The following is a 20,805-nucleotide window of genomic DNA, read 5'->3' as shown; positions in this document are numbered from 1 at the left end:
AGAAGGAAAATGGTTACTGCTCTTCCAGTACATTTTACGGTGATCTTGTTGTTGATTTTGATACTGTTTGGAGCACAGAGAGTCCCAGTGAGGTATCACAAGCCTCCTCCAGCTCCCTGTGTTCCACTGGCTGCTACAAAGCCCATCTCAAGAGCATCGTTTGTGTTAGCATCGTCTGTGTTAGTATAATATATCACTTAAAAAAATCTCAGTTACTCTGAGAAAATGCCAGGATGGCTTGTCTGCGTCTTGCCTCTGAATTATTTTGCATATAACACTGGCGTGTTGCGTGAACATAATGGCATTGTTCTCATGTCTAGAGTTGTGAGCTTTAGCTGAGCCATACAATGGGAACCGCTTTTAAGTAACTGTTTCCCAGCAGTCAGTCAGCTGCTCCCCTCTTCCTCTCTGCCTTACTGATGAGGAGCTGAGGCAATGGGAACATAAAGGAACTTGCTGAAGGTCACCTAGCTGTCAAGTGGCTGGCCTGGGACTCAAACCCAGGGAGACTGTCTCTACTCCCTCTGCTTTTACTTTTTATATCAAAAAAAAAAAAAAGATTCACAAATCTCCATTAAAGCCTGACTGCCCGCTGGATGCTTCTGTTCCATTCTGGGTTTGGTTGGCATGGTTTCCACATATGCACATATGTGCCTACCCATGAAGTATATTCAGTGCATGAAACCAGAGGTCAACTTCTGGTGTCCTTTTTTAGAAAACGTTTCTTTTAAAGATAAAATCTCTCAGAGTCGGATGGTAGTGGTGCACATCTTTAATCCCAGACTTTAGGAGGCAGAGGCAGGTGAATCTCTGAGTTCCAGGCCAGCCTAAACCACAAAGTGAGTTCCAAACAGCCAGAGCTACGCAGAGAAACCCTCTAAAATCTCTCTTAGGGTGGTTAGGCAAGACTTGCAAGCCAGCAATCCCCAGAGATTCCTACCTTCTTTCTCCCCCCCCCTCATTCCCACCTCCACCTCCCCTGGTCCTGGAATTAGAAGTGCCTGGCATCCAAGCTTGGCTCCTAAAGTTTACCTGACAAGCACTTTACCCACAGAGCTATCTCCCTAGCTCATTAAAGTTATTTTCTTAAACAAGAATTAAGAAATTCAAACCATAACACCTTGAATACATTTGATCTTATCTGACCCTGGGAAGCTAAGCAGGATTAGGCCTGGTTAATTCTTGGATGGGAGACTTTTCTCAAAGCCAAATCATGCTGCATGGCACTGCCTGTCTCTGTCTGTGTAATATTTATAAGGAATATAGCAGAATTTGATATAGACAGATACTTTCTTTATTCAACATCAAGGCTAGCAACACACAAGATTTATCCAAGGTTGTATTGTGGGATTTTTGAAGAATATGCCAATAAAAAATGTGGTAAGGATATAGGGAAAGACAATTCCTTACTTTCTGCTGGTGCAGTGTGAACTGTACGGCCATGGTGGAAATCAGTATGAAGGTTCCTCACAGATTAAAAATAGAACAAGCATATGAACTAGCTGTCAAGCACTGTCAAGCATACATCGTACCACACACACACACAAGCTTGTTCATCCGCGTTTATTGTAGCATTTTTCACAGTAACAAAAAGATGGACTCCACCCTGATATCTGTCCTTGGGTGAATGGACGATGAAAAGTTTGTAAAAATGCACAATCGAATTTTCTTCTGCTCTGAAGGACAATGAAATGATGAAGTTTGCGAGAAAACAGATGGGTCTGGAAAGCATGAAGTGGCACAGATCCACATTCTCATGAGCAGATCTGAGCCGTGATGTTCACGCATGTGCAGAAGTGTGGGACTGTGGAACTAGAAGAACGTGAGCAGGAGGAAGAGGTGCTGAGGGAGGGGAGGAAGGCAGTAGGATGCATGTGGCATATAAACAGGAGGTTGCAGGGGTGCGAGGCTGCAGTGGGGCAGGATGGTGAGGAGGGTGAAGGGGTGTCAACAGAAGCAATTAAAGAGTTGCTCGAACACGCACCCATGGCTGGCGTTGTATGAGGTTCAGTGGTCTAGAGCTTGCCCTAGTGTGTGTTTAAAAGGAAAAAGGGAAATGCAAAACAAGCGGGCAAACACTGTAGTGACTGTTATAATATCAACACGAACTCCAGAGTAACACATATTACCAGCGGCAGAAATGTCAAAAATGAGACCCAATGCTTTGCACGATAAGTTTTAAAATATTTTTTAAAACATTATGTATTTGTCACCTGGGGGGATGTAGCTCACTGGTAGAACAGTTGCCTGATGCATCACTAACCTGAGTTTAGTCCCAGATAGTGGGAGAGGGTAGGGAAGCGGGGTGTGTTCGATTTTGTCATTTAACACAAACCTAGACATGCCTGAGAAAACAGAATCTCAGCTGAAGATGACCTCCCTTAGCACTGGCCTATGGACTTATCTGTGGGACATTATCTTTATTGCTAACTGATATAGGAGGGCCCAGCCCACCAGCTCACTGTGGGTGGTGCCATCCCTAGGCAGGTGGGCCTGGGCTGTGTAACAGAGGCAGCAGAAGTCAGTGTTCTTCAGGGTCTCTGCGTCAGCTCCTGCCCCCAGGTTTTTGTCTTGGGTTACTGCATGCGTGTCCTTAGATACGGCTGTAAATTATAAGTGGAAACAAACCCTACCATCCCAGGTGGCTTTGGGTCTGTGTTTTATTACTGCAGCGGAGAAGCAAACTAGAGTAGAGTGTATGACTTGATGTCTGTTGAGATTACAGTGTCTTTATCTTTTGGTTTCATATTTTAGTTTCAAAGTTCAATCTGTTTCTAAAAGCTGTTTCTCGCACAAAGGGAGATCTTTCTTTAAAAAAAAATACTACATTACCTTATTTTTTAAATTCCCAGTGGAAGAGAACAGCTGCCTATTGTTGAAATAGGAGCGGCGGGGCTGCGTCCCCGGCACCCGGCCGCCCGCATGGCTAGCTTATGCCCAGAAATAATTACACGGAAACTGTATTCTTTCAAACACTGCCTGGCCCGGCTAGTTCCAGTTTCTTATTGGTTAGCTCTTACATATTGTTCTAACCCATTTCTAATATTCTGTGTAGCCCACGAGCTGGCTTACCAGGGAGGATCTTAACCTGCGTCTGTCTGGAGCGGGAGAATCATGGCGACTCCTCCACTAAGCTTCTTTCTCCCAGAATTCTCTTCTGTTTTCTCCACCCACCTAAGGGTGGGCCTATCAAGGGGCCTAGGCAGTTTCTTTATTAATAAGAAATCACTCCCACATCATTTCCCCTTTTTCTGTTTAAACAAAAAAGAAAGGCTTTAACTTTAACATAGTAAAATTACATATAACAAAACAGTTATCAAGTAAGAATTACAGTTACAATATTTATATCTATTTTATCTCTTATCATAACTAAGGAAAACTATAACTATTCATTCTTCAACTCCATCAAAGACTCCAGAAGGATATAATATTACCTAAGTAAACAAGAAATAAGAAAACTCTAGAAATGACAGAGACATCTCGCTGCCTGGACAGTCACCCAAAGTTCCTCTGTACCGTTGGGGCATCCATCTTCGGCCTACAGGCCCATGGTATCCAGAGACATTTCCATGAAGCAGGAAATTTCAAAGACAGTTCAGTCATTTTCTGCTGTGTCCTGCAGAATGTCTCGCAGACTCTTTCATGAATCAGGAACCCCGAAAGACCATCTCACCTTTAGGCAAGTTCAGCAGTCCTCTCTCTGCGGGTTCTCTGTGTCCAGTTTATGCAACAGTCCAGGCAAGAGCAGTTTCTTGCCCAAATGGCTATCAAACTCCATAAGGATCCTCTTCGATGCCCATCTTCCTCTTGAAGTAGCTGGTGCTGCCAGGAGCAGACGTGTCTCCTTGTCATGAAAAGTCCTAAGTTATTAAAATATTTTAAATGCCATATTCTGCAGTCTTTGAAAGATATGAAGAATGCCTATCTAATTGAAATATATCTCTATATATCTAGAAAATCTAATTAACATGACTACAAGCTTAACTATTAGCAATGATTATCCATTAACAACCTATATTTCCTAATTATACATTACATTTTAAATGAACTACACAATCACAATACCTTAATCAAGATCAAAAATACATATACATATAACAAAATTGACCTTAAAATCCATACCAATGCAAATTATTCATATCTATATCATATCCCCCTTTAAATGTAAAAGAACATTTATAAACAATATTTGGGAACATGGGCGTAGTTTTTTCTCTCCAAACTGCTTCCTGCTGAATGGGGGCACTGTTAATCAGATCATTTAGGGTGTAACCTGTGTGTCAGGTTCATCTCGGTTGGCAGTTGAGTGAAGTAATTTTTTGAGGGTGTTCACAGCAACCTTTCAGGAGGGCGTGGTCTATCATACCATACCGGGATAGATGCAATCCATAGGGTCACATCCTCTGTGGAAACAAAAGAAGACCCTCTCCAAAGCATCATATCCTTAGATCCAAATTTTGAAGTCAAGATACCTTTAGAACATATGTGCAGGTTCAGCTTAGCAGCCCATATAATAAAATGTCTCTTTGTACTTAGCTCCTTCACAGTCAAAAATTTTAAAGAAAACACAATGTACATAATCCAGACTCTCTGTGAATTTTTCATTTTTACGTGGCTTATTTTTCTTTATTTCTCTTAATCTATAACTATCTGTACTTCTGTACTCTGTCTCTTTAAAGACTTTACCCTTTTTCTTTTTAAGACATTAACTTTATTCTTTATATTCTCTTTTTTTCCCCAAGCCTACGTACATTCATCCAACGGTGTCTGAATCTGTTTTACTGTGAATCTGTAATTTTTTTTTTTTTTTCCAGGAGCATTTCTTAAAATGTTAAGCATTTCTTAAAAACTTAAGTTGCACCATGTATAGGTAATACGGTACTGCCTGTGTCCTGCCCAGTCTAAACCTTAACTGCACGGTTTTAAGGTAATTACGGTAGTTCCTGCCTGAGATCAGCACAGTTCAGCAAGGAGCAGCCGCTCCTGCCTCAGAGTCATTTGGTGCTTTTGAGCTGAGCACAGTTACAGGCAAACAGCAGTTTACATTGGAGCCGCAATCAGCAATTTAATTTTGAGACTGAGTGTGCAGCACAGAAACTCTTTTTATCCAAGTTACAGCCAAATCTGACACGCAGAGCACTGCGCAGTCTGAAAACGCGTCTCTGTATGGCAGCAGGAATCCGCCATGCTCTTCCGCCTGCCTAAGCCTGATTCCGCCATCTGCCCAGGTGTAGGCAGGGAACGCTGAGCCATCGGCAGGTCTCAGAGCAATCTCCTCCGATCCCAAGTGGGAACAGAAACATCCAGTCCCATAAAAGCCTTGAAATGCTTTAAAGCCAGAGTTCACGCTGGCAGCATAGCACCAGGAAGCCGCGCTTTAAAATGACGCAGCTTTTTTTCTCTGCTGCTGTTGCTGAATCAGGAATCTCTCTACAGCATGTCACCAACAAAACAGCAAAAATCTGTGTTAAACTCTGTTTCCCTTATTTTTAAGGCTTCTCAGGTTTTTAAGTGGATTTAGCCCCACGTTGGGCGCCATCTGTTGAAATAGGAGCGGCAGGGCTGCGTCCCCGGCACCCGGCCGCCCGCATGGCTAGCTTATGCCCAGAAATAATTACACGGAAACTGTATTCTTTCAAACACTGCCTGGCCCGGCTAGTTCCAGTTTCTTATTGGTTAGCTCTTACATATTGTTCTAACCCATTTCTAATATTCTGTGTAGCCCACGAGCTGGCTTACCAGGGAGGATCTTAACCTGCGTCTGTCTGGAGCGGGAGATTCATGGCGACTTCTCCACTAAGCTTCTTTTTCCCAGCATTCTCTTCTGTCTACTCCGCCTACCTAATTTTCTGTCCTATGAGGGCCGAGGCAGTTTCTTTATTATTACAAGACCCACCTCCATCAGCCTATGAGTAACATTGTACTTAATCTTCAAAAGAGATATCGCTTGTGTTTTGACTCGGAAATCTCAGGTCTTTCTGGATAGGCCCTGTGTCGCCTCCATCTCTGAGTTGCTCTAGCACTTGACCAAGCATGAACTTCCCCCTTTAAATACAGAAGCTAAGACACTGATGATATTACTACTTTGCCATGAGGATAACTGAGAGGACACACCTAAGGCAACTTTGTAATATTTATTTTTGCTAAGCTAAAATTTATATCCGAACAACCAAGGTGAGGAAGATGCCAGGCTAAGTCTGCGTGAGGTCTGCCCACATCAGCGTGTCTTCTGATTTTCAGTGTGGGTTTTTTAGTCCTAGACATTTAATTATACTGATGAACAAAATAGAAACCAAAAGTCTCTTCAGAACCGTTGTAGCAAAGTCTCTCCCCCTTGTGTTACCAGTGATATCAGGGTGTGTGCCAACGCCCTGGGTGCCCAACCACACAGCACCCACCTTCTCGTCACCTGCATTTTGGTCCAAGTCTGTGACATTATTGGTGTTCAACTGTTTCTGGTCCACAAACGACAATTTCAGAGAAAACAGAGACTATGACCTAAGTTCTGTGAAAGTCCTGGTAGTAAATTACTTGGATCTGTTGGGAAGTTAGTGTCTGTTCTCACAAGTCGCCTACCATAATGCAGAAGAGTGCCACAGACAATGGGTCAGTAAACAGTGTGGATGTGTTCCCATGAAATTGGAATTTCAAATGTTTTGAGCATATCCTGGTTTTTCTTTCTCGTCCGACTATAAAATAAATAAATAAGCAAACCCATTCTTGGCTTGTAAACCACACAAAAACTGATCCACGTTGGCCCACAGGCGATAGCACTGACACAGCTCCAGCTGAACTTGGCTAACCCCTTTGGTATTTCTACTATCTTAGAACATTTTGTCTGTTGACCTAAAGCTACTTTCATTATCTTATCTTGCAGAACTTTGCACCCCTAAACCTCATTTCACTCACCTTCCTCTCTCCTTTCCTGATCTCAGTGCTCTGTTAGGTTGGCTGATCTAGGCTGTCAAGTAGACACCGGGAAAGAGGGCCCCTCAGCTGAATAGTTCCCTGCTCAGACTATAGATTGGTCTATGGGTGGCATTTTTTTTGATGCTAAGTGATGTAGAAGGGTCAGCCCACATAGAGTGTTACCATCCCTAGGTTGAGCCTGACTGTATAAGAACAGAGGCTGATGACAAACCTGAGAGCAAGCCACCAAACAGCCTCCTGCCGTGGTTCCTGTGCTGGCCTCAGTTGGTGGTGAACTGTCATGGGGAAATGTAAGCTGAAATAAACAAAAAGCAAACTGGAACACCTGTCTGCCTATTTTGCCGTCTTGGAACCTAGGATTCATGCTCTTGTTCCCCTCCCTTCCAAGGGTCCATGTCTGCGAGACTGTTCAGGACTTCACATGGCACCTCTGAACACCTCCTCTTCCTCCACCCAGAGCCAGTGCTGGGCTCATGACCTCTGTGTCACTTGTACGTAGAGACCTTCCCCGGTGCTTTTCCCTCTGTTGCCATGCTCCCTCATCTACCATGAGGCTTCTAGAATGCTTTCTAGAACCACTGTTAGCGTAAGGAGCCTTTGTTTAAGCAATCCTCATTTCCTCCCAGGGGACTCTGTGGGGTAAAGTCCCTGGAGAATTGCATGTTTTAGTTCTGAGATAATCTTCCTCACCAAGCCTATAGTTAAAGCCTACGGTTAGCTCCTGCCCAGGCTACCTGTTAGAAACTGCATCTCCATTGTCTCAGACTGCTCCTGTGCTTGGGGCACTTTCGTGAGCTTTTCTCTCAGTGCTGGTTCCTTCTTCTTTCATTAAGGCTGAATTCATAAGCCACCCCATCGGTGACCCTTTCCACAGCTCTGTTATCATTTATTTGCCTCTGTGTCCTTGGAACTTTAATGATGGATGCCTCAGCTCTAGAGTCAGTCTGAAAAAAAGCTTTGATAGGCTGTGTGTGAGTGTGTGTGTGTGAGACTCCAATCATGTGTTGGAACCTATCCCCAATGCGACACTGTTGGAAGTGGGGCCTTCCTGGGAGTGACTACTGGCTGAAGACGGAGCTCCTGTGAACGGAATTAATAGTCTAATAAAACAGATATCATCTGTCCCTTCTGCCGTGTAATATAGCAAGAATATTGTCACTATGAGCCAGGAAGACAGTCCTCGATAGACCCAGGGTATGTTATCTCCTGTCTTTCCTCCCTCCAGAGCAGTGAGAAATGCATTTCTGTTTCTTTGGATTGTGAAGTTTTGCTACAGATGTGATACCGTAGACGACTGTGGCTCCCTGACAGCCGATGCTATGTACTAATCCATCCCGGTTTGGTTTTCTTCCTCCTCACTGAGAGGACCTCCCTACATTCCCAGTCCGGTGTGGCTTCCAGAGTGCTTGGATTACAGGCATATGCACCACTGCACTCAGATCTGTGTCTACACGTGGGTGGGGAGACCAGAGGACAACCTTAGGTGTCATTATCAGGTACCATCACCTGACTTTTAGAGACAAAACCTCTCACTGGCCCTCAGTTTGCCAAGTAGGCTACCCTGGCTGACCTCACACTCACAGAGATCCGCCTGCCTCTCCTGGGATTAAAGGTATGCACCACCACGCCCGGCTATACATTTTTGAATATGGGTTTAAGAGCTAAAATTCCTGTTCTTACACCCACAAGGCAAACGCTTTCTCAGCTAAGCTACCACCCTAGCCCTGCAGTAAACACTTGCAATTATTTCAATCGCAGGGTGTTCATGTCTAATCATTTTCCTATTTTCGTATAGTCACAGCTGTGATATCAGGGTAGCAGTTCAAATACCCATGGGGGCCAGGCTGTCAATTTAACTAGCATAGGTAGGTCTGTAATAAACTAGCAAGGACTTGTTCAATCTCCTGGGGACAACCTTCTCTCAGGGGTGGCTAACTGGTGTTACATAGTGTGAACATATGCAGGCAGATGCATTGATTTTCAAGAGAAACCGGAATATGAACATTTTAATGTAAACATCTCAAATTTGAAATATAGACTACAAGCTTTTTAAGAATTCCACTGTGTGTGTGTGTGTGTGTGTGTGTGTGTGTGTGTGTGTGTGTGTAATTCTAGCCCATCCATAGGGTGGATGTTGGCTTTGAGACCCATGATTGTCCACAGCCACTCATAACCACAGCCAGAGTCTGGAGCTGAAAGTGTGGGTCACTGAAGAAGGCTTCACCAAAGCATGTGTGTGGCGGCCTTCACCACACTGCCTCCTCCCAAAGTGGTACTTAACCTCTGAAGTGCAGAAGCCCGTCCGTCATTCAGGAGCTCTCTTTCTTACTGCCCTGCTTCCTTCTGGCAGCATGTGGCTACTGTTACCTGGAGTGATAGAGTGAGCTTCTGTTCCCTCCCCTGCTCTCGAGTGGCTGTCCAGGGGACACTGCCAGTCCTGATGGGAGTCCCTCCCACTGACCATCTTCATTCTTGCTAAGGGCTGTTATCAAAGGACCTGTCAGGTGTCTGGCCAAAGCGAGACTTCCCAGGAACTCAGGAACCGGAGTTTATCATCTCCCTGGGAGCTCAGAATTAAGGATTAAGTTGTCTTCCTGCTGCAGCCTTTCTGGGTGGTCAGTCCCCACTTCAGAGAGCCCGACAGAACATGGACAGCGAGGTCACCCAGAGAAGAGAATGTTCGTAATAGACAGCTATATTTGATCTCTCATAAATGATTCATTTCCTCCTGGACAACAGTTTTAGTCTGCCTCTCGGTTATAATGAATCGGCAGGGGTATCTCACTCCACCTAGTGTCCTTCACAAATCCCTCTTCCCGATCTGGCGTAATTCCTGCCACGCTCTCACTCCAGGCCATATCTTTAGTTTAAAGCCCTCGGCCTTTATACTGCCTTTAAAAACAGAATCAAACTCCGCAGCTCTTATGTTGTTCTTTCAGGTGTTGGGGGAATGGTTGTACATTTTCTGTATTGAACAGATGGGAATTTTCCTTCATCCTCTTTTTTCCCCTCCTTTCTGAATTTGAATTCTAACTTAAAACTTATCAGAGTTTTTCAGGTAGATAAAATCCTCTTGTTCGACACATGCCTTGGCAACTCAGAACGTAATTCATGAGGTTCAGGTGAGGTGTGTGGTATGAGCAGCCACGCCACACACTCTGCCCTCTGCCACACTCAGAGATGGGGACAGCAGTCGCCTCACAGAGCTGGCGCGAAGATGCGAAGAGTTGATTACTCCCTGCAAAGCACTGACAGCTCTCTGGCACACGGAATGGCAACAGAAACGCCATTCTCCTCCCCAGGAAGTGAGCAGCAGAGGTGGTTTCTCTCTGGCTCCTATGTTCATCCAATAGTACCTGCTCTGTGCCCTGTTCTCAGCAGAGAGCCCACGCTCATAGCAACCACAATTTATTGCAGCCAGGTTGGTTCCAGAGAAAATGTTTGCCTTCTTTGTAGGAGATTGGAAGACAGCTTCACCAGGAATATGATAGTCTACTGCCCATCTGCAAATGTTCAAAATAGGCATATTGTGTAGGCTTCATTTAGGAGCAGAAGACAAGGGCAGGTTAGTTGTCCATGTATTTGTATGCTTTCAGTGAACAGAAGCGGCTGCATTCTAGCTTAGGAAACTGAGATTTTTCTCCATTTACTGTTAGACTTGCATCGGGTCGCAGCCTGTGAGTCACAACCCCTTAGAGGGGTCAGGTATCCTATGTATCACACATTTACACTACGGTTCATAACAGTAGCAAAGTTACAGTTATGAAGTAGCAATGAAATAATTTTATGGCGGTCATCACAACACGAGGAACTGTATTAAAGGGTCGCAGCTTTAGGAAGGCTGACTTATAGGAATCTCGTTCTCTTTTCATGTGACAGGTAACACATTTTCCTTTGAAGAAGAAAATATGGCATTTAAGTTGGCAGACATTGAACTTTTTAGGATCAAAGTAAATGGAAGAGAATCAAATCTTTCTACTGAACGTGTGAGAAATATTGACGGTGACATACTGGGAACCAGAAGATGGGGGGGGGGGCTGGAAGTGGAGTTCAGTGAGAACATGTGACCCTGGAATCAATTTCCAACGATGCCAGCGAGGAGGGGAGCCAGAGAGATGACTCAACCCTTACGGAGCACTTGTTGCCCTTCGAGAGGACCCAGGTTCAATTCCTGGCACACATGGTGTGTCATAGCCTGGTTCCATGGGATCTGATGCCCTCTTCTGGCCTCTTCATGCACCTGGTACGTTTAGCATACATATAGGCAAAACACACACACAAAAAAAGGGGGTTGTTTGTGTTTTAATCTCTTAAAGAAAGAAAAGGCTTTTTTTTTTTTTTTTCTTGGTCAGTCCTTTATCAGCCGGGCAGTGCTGAAATGTCTCACCAGGACGATATTACAGTCTTCCCACCAGACTGACATTTCTGACGTTGTAGCATTTCTCCGGGTTATTCACGAACTGATTCAACATGAAATGGCAGAGTAAGGTCACTGATAATTGCTTGTTCTCAGCTCTCCAACTCTGGTGAGTCAGTGCAGCGCAGACCTCTGAAGCGCGTGCCACCAGGAATAGATGCACAATAGGAAAATAACAGCCTGAGCGCCGCGGCCAAGGAAAGAGCTCGGGGCTCGCGAGTGTGTTCACAGCTCAGCTGTTTTTAGCTGTGTCATCCAGGGTCCTGGGTTTCTCATGTATAATGCAAGGCTTGGGGACCTCTTGGCAAAACCAGGTCAGCTTCAGAATTTAAGACCCATAAACGCAGACAGGAGGCTACATTTTAAGGGGATGATGATTTCTGAATTCATGATTTAAGTAATTATGTGCTTTTATGGACTCCTGGAAGCCAGCAGAGGCTGGTGAGTCAGGCTTCCGGGGAGCTAGTGAAGTTCTGCTGGTGCTATTGCTGTTGTTACAACAAAAGACTGCAGCACACGGTTAGGCGCTAGTGTGGGATTACACCAAGTTCTGGAAACTGAAACTAAGACCTTGCCCACAAGGTGCTGTGAGGGACTTGTGGCTTGTTTCGCCAAGGTTAGATCAGAAGCATGAGCCTGGTGGACCCATTCTGGCCTGAGATGCGGTCCTACCTAGTGAGATAACTGGGAGCAAGCATGGGCATTGTGCCTCCTCCTCTCCTGGAGTCTTACACAGACTCTTCTGTGGTTAGAGAAGCAGAGGGGAAGCTGCTCTTGCTCTCAGTACTAGAGCAGCACTGGTCTACTCTGTGTTTCCCTACAGCCCAGCTTGGCTTGTCACAGACTGCCTGATGTCCCCGTGATGCACAGGGAAAGAGCCGAGATGCGGTCTTTATCCCTTTGTGGCCTTCACTGTGGCACTTGGAGACAGTTATTGACTGTCTGGGAGTCAGTGTGGCACTGTTAATCATCACCTTGTCGGTAACCTCACCGCGTGCATCCAAAAATGTCCCTTCCTTAGAGGAGAGAGAGTGAAGGTAAGGCACCCCCTCTCTCCCAAGCACTCCACACCAGGCATAATGAACAGCAAGGGCCCCTTCATCTCAGAGAGGCCAGCAGGAATACTGCTGTGTAATAAGGAATACTCACTTCCTTATTAGCTCCTAGAAGGTGATATTTAAATGTTTTAAGCAAAATTCAACTTGAAAATTTTTTAAATTTAAATAGAAAGTCTAAAAAGCTACAATACATGAAATGAGTAAAGGCAGAATCTGCTCACAAAAGCAGCTGAGATGAAGATGTGTGTGACGTAGGAATAGGGAGGCCGTTCTGATGAATACAAAACCCTGAACCAGATAGAAGAGCTCTTGGCAGGTGACGGGCTTGGTCTTTGTCTTAGAGCATGCGGATGTAACCACAAACGGTACTGTGGATTGTCAGGCTTGCCAGCAAATAGTTTTGCCCACTGAGCCATTGAGCCAACCCAAGGTGGTATTTTTTTTTAATTAAATGATACTTGTCTACTCAGAAAAAGATAAAAAGCTCGTCATGATAAAGGTACCCATTTCTGATTACATGAACGTGTGGGAACGAACATTTTGTGAGACAACACTGTAGTTCCTTAAAAAAGAGAGCTCTGCACAGTTAGAAATAAATAGTATGGCGTGTGCCAGGCTATAGGCGAGCAGAGAGCAGGAGTTCGCAACCTAGGGGAAGTGCAGCTCAAAAGAAAGTTCCAGGGAATAAACTCTTTAATTATAACATATTTTAAAAAGTGTGAAAATGTGGGAGGCCCCTCCATGTAGTCCCTGGGTTTGGCAGAAGATTGCCTCAAATCCCCTTCCTGAGACCATACAACACTCAGATCTCAATCTGCTCCGTGTGGACAAGTGTGTGCACAATCAAGGGGCGCTCTTTTTCAGGAAATCTAGTTTAACCACCATCAATATGATGGAGGTGCTGACACAGAGTTGAGTCTGCAGCTACCGGGACCTGGAATTGGGCAAAGGCACATGAATGGTGGAGCATGTTTTCCTAAAACCTTCAGATCCTTCTGACTTCACAGAAACTCATCCTGCCTGCACTCTGCAGAACCTTCTGCTGGGTCTTCGCTGTCTGAGTCAAAGTGCAAGAGCAGTAATCATCATTCTGTAGGATGAAAGGTGGAGCTAAGGACGTTCTGACAGTACACCTTTGATCCTGTCATTGGCTCGTGTGCAAAAGTGAGGGCGTGGGGGGGGGTGGCTAGTGAGGAATAGACTTCTCTTTCCTTGGACTTTACTATGTGCCATAAATGGCAGCCGTGTTCTTCAATAAGATCAATAGTGACTCTGCTCTTTCTCACTCGGGAAAATGGAACAGAATTCCCTGAGCGACCCAGTCTGTCTGTGTTGTAATTGTCAAAGAGTTTAGGCTTCTGACTAACCTGAAGTACTGGTTGCTTCATGTGTTGCAGGGATGAGCTGCGATTAGAACAACCCCCTTAGAGAGTGTGTTAGCAGGTACTAATGCAAGTCCATCCTCAGCAGCTCAGTTTATTCACGACATAAAATACGGAAACCATGGCCCCACTGCATCAACTCATTTGGTGCCAGCTGTGATGTCTCCTTGGCTGGCCTTGAGGTAGAGGCTGAGCACTCGGCTTCCCAGAAACCACTGTCTCATCTGCGTTTTCTGGCTTCTTCTTCTTCTTCTTCAGGGTTATCAATGCTGGCAAGAGCACGCACAATGAGGACCAGGCCAGCTGTGAGGTGCTCACTGTGAAGAAGAAAGTTGGGACCATGACTTCCACCCCGAACAGAAACTCCAAGAGAAGGTCGTCCCTTCCCAACGGGGAAGGATTGCAGTTAAAGGAGAACTCTGTAAGCACGGTCCCTGCCTTGTCTTTGATTGTCACATCCCCTAGCCCCCACTGTAATATGCCAGGGCTTCGTCCTGCTGAGAATGGATGTAGGAAAAGCTAGTCAGGAGCAGGCTTCATCCCGTGCTGAAGGTAACACGGGTTAGGTGAGCTGGCATTTGAATTTTTAACAAGGTAAACACAGCACTAGCCCCGGTTTGTTATAGGAGTCAATATACATATAATCTCTGGTGGTTTCAAAGAAGCCAATTTTTTGTGGAGGAAGTGAACTAAAAGTCTTGTAAGGGGTAGAAGAAACTAATTCTTGGCTTAGAGCCCAGCTATGACTCTGACTGTCTTCCCCTTCCCTACCCGTTATACTTGGCCAGTTGGAGCCTGTTCCTAACAGTCTTCCAAGTTAATTTTTGTCTCAGTTGGACGAAGGCCCTTGCAGTCTGTGGGGGTGGCCTGGCAGACCAAATGCCCTCCTGCTGACAAGCCCCAGGGTACATCCCCTCTCTTCAGAGTCTGGAGAGCAAAGCAGACATCCCCTCAGCACTATCTACAGAAGCCCTTGGAGAAGGATGGGGGAGAGGGTTCACCCCTGTGGATCAGCAGATTGTTCAGGCCTGTGGAGAAGTGGCCTGGGGAAAAATCAGGGTGCATTAAATGAGATGGCCCAAATGTGATTTTCTTCGTTTTAGAAATCTTTAGTAGATTTTTTTATATAAAAAAAATATACAGAATTTTAAATGAACTAGAGATTCCTTCTTAGCCTAGAAAATAGTAGGCTCAGAGAATAGTAAAAGTATTGAGATCAGTTTAGAGTCAGAAGCACAGTGACCTGTGGGTCCTTCAGCACAGCTGAAGAAAGTGTAGAATGAGGCTTTTCCCAAAGAACCCAAGTTGGAGAGGACAGAATGATAATTGGTACCTGTGTGAGCTCTGCAACAAGGTGGCTCAGGCATCTAAGGCTCGCTAGCTCATTAATATTGAGGTACTCACTTATTTGTTTAGTCTTCGTTTTTTATTTCTTTATAAATTTATTTCATAACTGCCAAATGGTTGGGATTGTGAAATCTAATGCTGGTCTGTAGAAAAATAATTTGAGCAAGTCATTGATGAAGAAATTCTTAATATAGGGATAGGGAGACGAGCCGGTGGTTAAGAACACCAGCTACTGTTGCAGAGAACCCAGGTTCAGTTCCCATCAGCCACATGGCAGCTCAAACTGTCCATAACTCTATAGGTGGGGCATCACATCCCTTGGGGCTGGAGTTACAGGTATATTTAAGTCATGTGATGTGAATGCTGGAGTCTGAATTCCACCCTCCTGATAAAGCAGAAAGATATGTCTCCAGCCCCATGGTACTATATTTCTGTGTGCTTATTGATCAGACACACACATAGGTACGTGTTTATATTACATGTATACACATAACATATACATACATACATATATACACTATATATACACACTATATTCATTAGCGATATCTATTTGAATCCCTTACACATTGATTCAATTGTCTATTATGTCTTGCTATTGTTTGGTGGGGCTATTCTCGAAAGCCTGCAAACCCTACCATCAATCACTGCGCACTTGCTGTGTTCCAAGGATGAGATGTTGGGGATTCGTCAGGAGGCATAATGACAAAAATCCTTACCCATGAGGCATTTCCATTTGCTGACAGAAGCAGTGAACTGTTGAGCGTAGCCTGGCATGGTGGCATGTGCCTTTAAACCCAGCATTTGAAAGGCAGAGGCAGCTGCAGTTCTCTGTGTTTCGGGCCAGCCTGTTCTACATAAGTTCCAGGACAGCCAGGGCTACACAGAGAAACCACGTCTCCAAAAATAAAAGCAAAACAAACAGTAGAATGAGCCAGGTAATGAAGGCCGCTGAGAAAAAGGTGGAATTGGAAGCTGTGGAGGTGGAAGACAGCAGGTGGCTGTGGACGACATCGCTGAGAAGGTGTGATTTGGGTAAAGACATGTTGGAAGAGGAACATGTTAGCATTGTGGGCCATTGCGGAGACCTGGATGTAAGAGTGGGCCCTGAGTCCTCATGAATGAGAAGCAGAGGCATAGAAGGGCTTTGTCATGAGAGTGTGATGCATAGTCAGGCAGGACCATGAAGGTCGTCTTTGGGTCTTTGGCTTGTATGCTGACTGCAGACGTCACTAGATGCTGGATACACTGATTATAAAAGGTCAGTGTTCCCCCCCCCATTTCAAAAACACCCCTTAAGAGTCAATTTGCATATAATAGCACTTGAGGGAGCAGGTGAGAATGTAAGGCCTAAGCCGAGCACGGTTGGAAACTGTAGATAATGATAATATACTATATGCTTTAAAAAAAAAGCTGGAATGGGGCTGGAGAGATGGCTCAGAGGTTAAGAGCATTGCCTGTTCTTCCAAAGGTCCTGAATTCAATTCCCAGCAACCACATGGTGGCTCACAACCATCTGTAATGAGATCTAGTGCCCTCTTCTGGCCTGCAGGCATACACACAGACATAATATTGTATGATAGATAGATAGATAGATAGATAGATAGATAGATAGATAGATAGATAGATAGATAGATAGATAGATAGATAGATATTATTTTAAAAAGCTGGAAGGAAGGATAGCAATGGTATAGGACCTATAGCCATCAGTGGGAGACAAATGAGGCAGACTCTGCCTGTTCCCCTGTGTCTCCCTCACTTCAGCCTGCAGACATATTGATCACTGAGTCAGTGAGCTAAGCCCTGGGGTAAGATGAGCTCAGTACAGCTCTCCTGTTGGAGCTGGAGGAGAGACAGTCGCTAAACTGAGATGGTGTGACGAGGCCAGAGCTACAAAGATAAGAAGCCCAGATGACGCAGATTGGCCACTGGGGGTTTGACAGATGGCTTCCTAGAGAAAGTGACATTTGAACTGTGGTCTTGAAAATGAACAGGACGGGGCTGGGTGATGGTGGCACACGCCTGAAATCTCAGCACTCAGGAGGCTCTCTGAGTTTGAGGCCAACCTGGTCAACATAGCAACTTCCAGGACAAGGAAACCCTGTCTCGAAAAACAAACAACAATGAAAAATAAAGAAAGAAAAGTAAACAGGAAGGAGTAGAACTTGGTGATAGATTATATGCCTGTCATGCACATATCATGCCTAGCAGAACTGGATTCAATCCCAGTAAAATAAAAAGAAGTAGAAAATAAGAGGAAAAAATAAGTAGTTTAGCAAGCAAAGGAGTATTAGAAAGGTGTGGTTAAAACAGCGATTCTCAATCTGTGGGCCGTGACCCCTTTGAGAGTCGAGTGACCCTTTCACAGGGCTTGCGTATCAGATATCCTATATATAAGATATTTATGTTGTGATTAATAGCAGTAGCAAAATTGCACTTATGAAGTAGCAACAACCTGAAGAACTGCATTAACGGTCACAGTATCAGGCGGGATGAGGACCACTGAATTAGAGGAAGATGCATATGTCGAGACAGGTTACAAGAGCACCCCTGAGTCAGGGCTTATACACTTTGGAATGGAACATATATGAAATGATGGTGATGGTGAGTTATTAGGGCCTAAGCCTGGGCCCTCGCAGCCTTAACAAGTTAGGCTCAGATGTTCATCCTCAGGAAGGCGATTCAAAGGAGAAGGTGGAAAAGTAGAAGCATGTTTGTTCAGTGAGACCACATTGGGAAGGAAGAGGTCCAGTGACTAACTAGTCCTGTTCAGTGTGAGCACATTGGGAAGGAAGAGGTAACTAGTCCTGTTCAGTGCAACCACATTGGGAAGGAAGAGGTCCGGTGACTAGTCCTGTTCAGTGTGACTACATTGGGAGAGGTCCGGTGACTAGTCCCCCACAACCTCTCCCTTCAGCTCATCTTCAGCATCCTGATGTGAAGTTTCGGTTAAACAGAGGGTAATGAGTATGCATAACTAAGCAGTCCTGGGCAAACCATGGTCCTGCCCATCGTTAGCCATCATTGTCTCGGCCTCAGTGTCCCCTGTAAGGTGGTCAGACATGTAGCACTGTGTGAAATCTTTTCCTCAGAGACAGGCTTCCCCTTTGACTGGCATGGGGTTTCCGCTTTTCCCTTCTGCCAGCGTGCGACTCCTGGAGAAATACATATTCCTTTTGGTACTTTGTCTCAGTAATTAGATCACTGGAAGGAAGTGTCAGAGTGTCTCCTTAGAAATACCTCCACTCCTGCCAGGACAATTACAGTCAGACAGGAGCAGCACACATAGGACATGACATTTATCAGATGTCATAATAAGCTGGTACTTTAACCGAATGATTCTAGCCCTGACAAGATGAATTAGGACAGTAGTGGCCAAGAGGATGTGGGGTGACAGCTAAGAGACTTCATACACAGCAGGTGAGAAGTGAAGAAAAGATTAGAGGGAAAGGCCAGTCAGAGGAGCTGGTGTTGAGGGTCCCAGCGGCTGTTCCTTGGAAGAAAGGGAAAAGTAGGCCCAGTACCAATGAACGATACAGGCACCAGGAAGAGGTTGAAATAACAAGTTTGGTTTATTTTATGAAGGGGTGAGCCTTCTATACTCCCCACCCTGCCTGGGAGTGAGGATCTGCTGAGCTTGCATCTGCTGAGGTGATGTGGTCACTGCATATAAGTTCCCAGCATCTCCTGTGAGACTCAGCTGCTGTTATCAAGGCCCTGGGGCAGACCCTGGGTGGCTTTCAGGGACTGGTACTGCACATGTTCTTTACTGTCTAGGCCGGCTGGCTGTCAGGCTCATCAAGGCTTAGTCATCATACAAGCTGGTTGGGAAAGAATAGCCAAAGTGACCAGCCCCATGGCTGCCTGAGGTAAAGAGGAGTTGAAGATGGTGGAGCTCCAGGTAGTGTGCTCTGGACAGGCACCCCCGGAAAGGCAAGAGAATGAGCAGAGGTGCTGATGGGAGAGTGAGTACACTGTCTGTACCCTTCCAGATGAGAATGTTCTTTAGGAAGTCAGCTCACAAGCAAGCCTAGGGAGTTTAGATTTCAGGAAGTTAGGAGTTCAGAGACTAGAGCTGAAATGTCAATGTATACCCAGAAAGAGTATGAAAGTGAGAAAAAGGAAGAGGACAGAGAGAGATGGGTCTTAAGTAATCCAAGATGAAAGCTGTCTTAGTTGCTTTTTTTTTTTTTGTCATACCCAAGGCAACTTATAAAAGATGGCATCTAATTTGGGGCTCATGGTTCCCAAGGGTGAGTCCATGATCATCAAGGCAGGGAACATGGTAGCAGGCAGGTAGGCGTGGTGCTGGAGCTGAGAACTCACATCTGATCCACAAGCATGATACAGAGAGACCTTAAATCCCACCCCCCATGACAAACCTCCTCCAACAAGACCACACCTCCTAATCCTTCCCAAACAGTTCCACAACTGGAAACCAAGTATTCAAATCTATGAGCCTGTGGAGAACATTCTCACTAAAGCTACCACTGAAGGAGAACTGTTAAGGAAAGAGAAGAAAGAGGTTATTATGGCGTAGGTCACACAGAGGTCAAGGAGCTATGGATAGGAAATGGACATATTATATAGGCCAAAAGTGGAGCAAGAAAATGAATAACAGCTTCATTGTCTCACATGCAAACAGAGTACTGAGTAACCCAAAGAACCGCAAAGGCAGTTGTTGGCCCTACTCAATACAAAGACTTAATTCTTCTTCCTTTCCTGGCCTCTGTGTCCACAGTAAACTTGGCAAAACTAGAAGTGCCTGTGTCCAAAAGAGCCCATGTATTATATAACATGTGCAACTTCCTTAGAGACTTGAGAACACCTAAGGACTCTTATTGTGTAACCTGAAATGTCTGAGAAGAAAATTTATTGCAGCTGTACTCTGTCAGTAAACTCAGGTGTGCAGCCAAGTTTTGACTTTGAGTTTGATGACAATGACATCTCTTACATTCAGTGACAGCAGGGTTCGTAAGTCACAATGAGATGCTCTTCTCACTATCCATAATTACTGTCAGCTCTAAAGATTTAAGGAGTTATTTGATCCCATTAATAAAGTAGTCTTCCAGTGAAGAAAGTCAACTTAAGCCTTTTATTTTAAAATAAATCAACCTTTTGAGGCAGGCATGGTGCTGCATGCCTTTAATCCCAGCACTAGGGAGGCAGACACAGATGGAACTCTGTGAGTTGGAGGTCACCCTGGTCTACAGAGCTAATTCTAGGACAGCCAGGGTTCTGCAGAGAGATGCTATCTCAATAAATAAGTAAATAATTAATAAATGGAGCATTCAAAATATTTGGGGGTGGATAAAATAACATGGCATTATATTCCGCTACTCTTGACTTCCTCATGGTGTGCAGTGGAGGGATGTCTTCACATCTTTGCTTGAAAGTTTGACAGTGGTGCCTCGCTTTCAAAAGAGCCACAGATCTGTCTCGGGTTCCTTCACATGTTAAGCTAGACATTGGAAGTTATAGAAACACCAGGCAGTGGTGGTGCACGCCTCTAGTCCCACCCAGCACTAGGGAGGCAGAGACAGGCAGATCTCCATGAGTTTGAGGCCAGCCTGGTCTACAGAGGGAATTCCAGGACAGGTTTCAAAGCTACACAAAGAAACCCTGTCTTGAAAAACAAAGACAAAACAAAACAATACAACAACAACAAAAA

General features: G+C 44.9%; 1 protein-coding gene across 3 annotated transcripts in view; it reads left to right on the top strand.

The window, feature by feature from the left end:
• The window catches only part of Ppm1h (protein phosphatase, Mg2+/Mn2+ dependent 1H), a 262,145-nt gene that overhangs the window by 94,045 nt on the left and 147,295 nt on the right, over positions 1-20,805 (top strand). For all 3 annotated transcript variants that reach the window (XM_050163872.1, XM_050163873.1, XM_050163874.1), the window contains one exon: positions 14,046-14,208. In XM_050163872.1, coding sequence (XP_050019829.1) covers positions 14,046-14,208 — 163 coding nt within the window. The remainder of the gene's footprint in view (positions 1-14,045; positions 14,209-20,805) is intronic.

The sequence above is a fragment of the Alexandromys fortis genome, unplaced genomic scaffold, assembly GCF_014885135.2.
Source record: "Alexandromys fortis isolate MF-2015 unplaced genomic scaffold, M_Fortis_MF-2015_v1.1 scaffold_125, whole genome shotgun sequence".
Taxonomy (NCBI): domain Eukaryota; kingdom Metazoa; phylum Chordata; class Mammalia; order Rodentia; family Cricetidae; genus Alexandromys; species Alexandromys fortis.
This window is presented reverse-complemented; position numbering and strand designations above follow the sequence as displayed.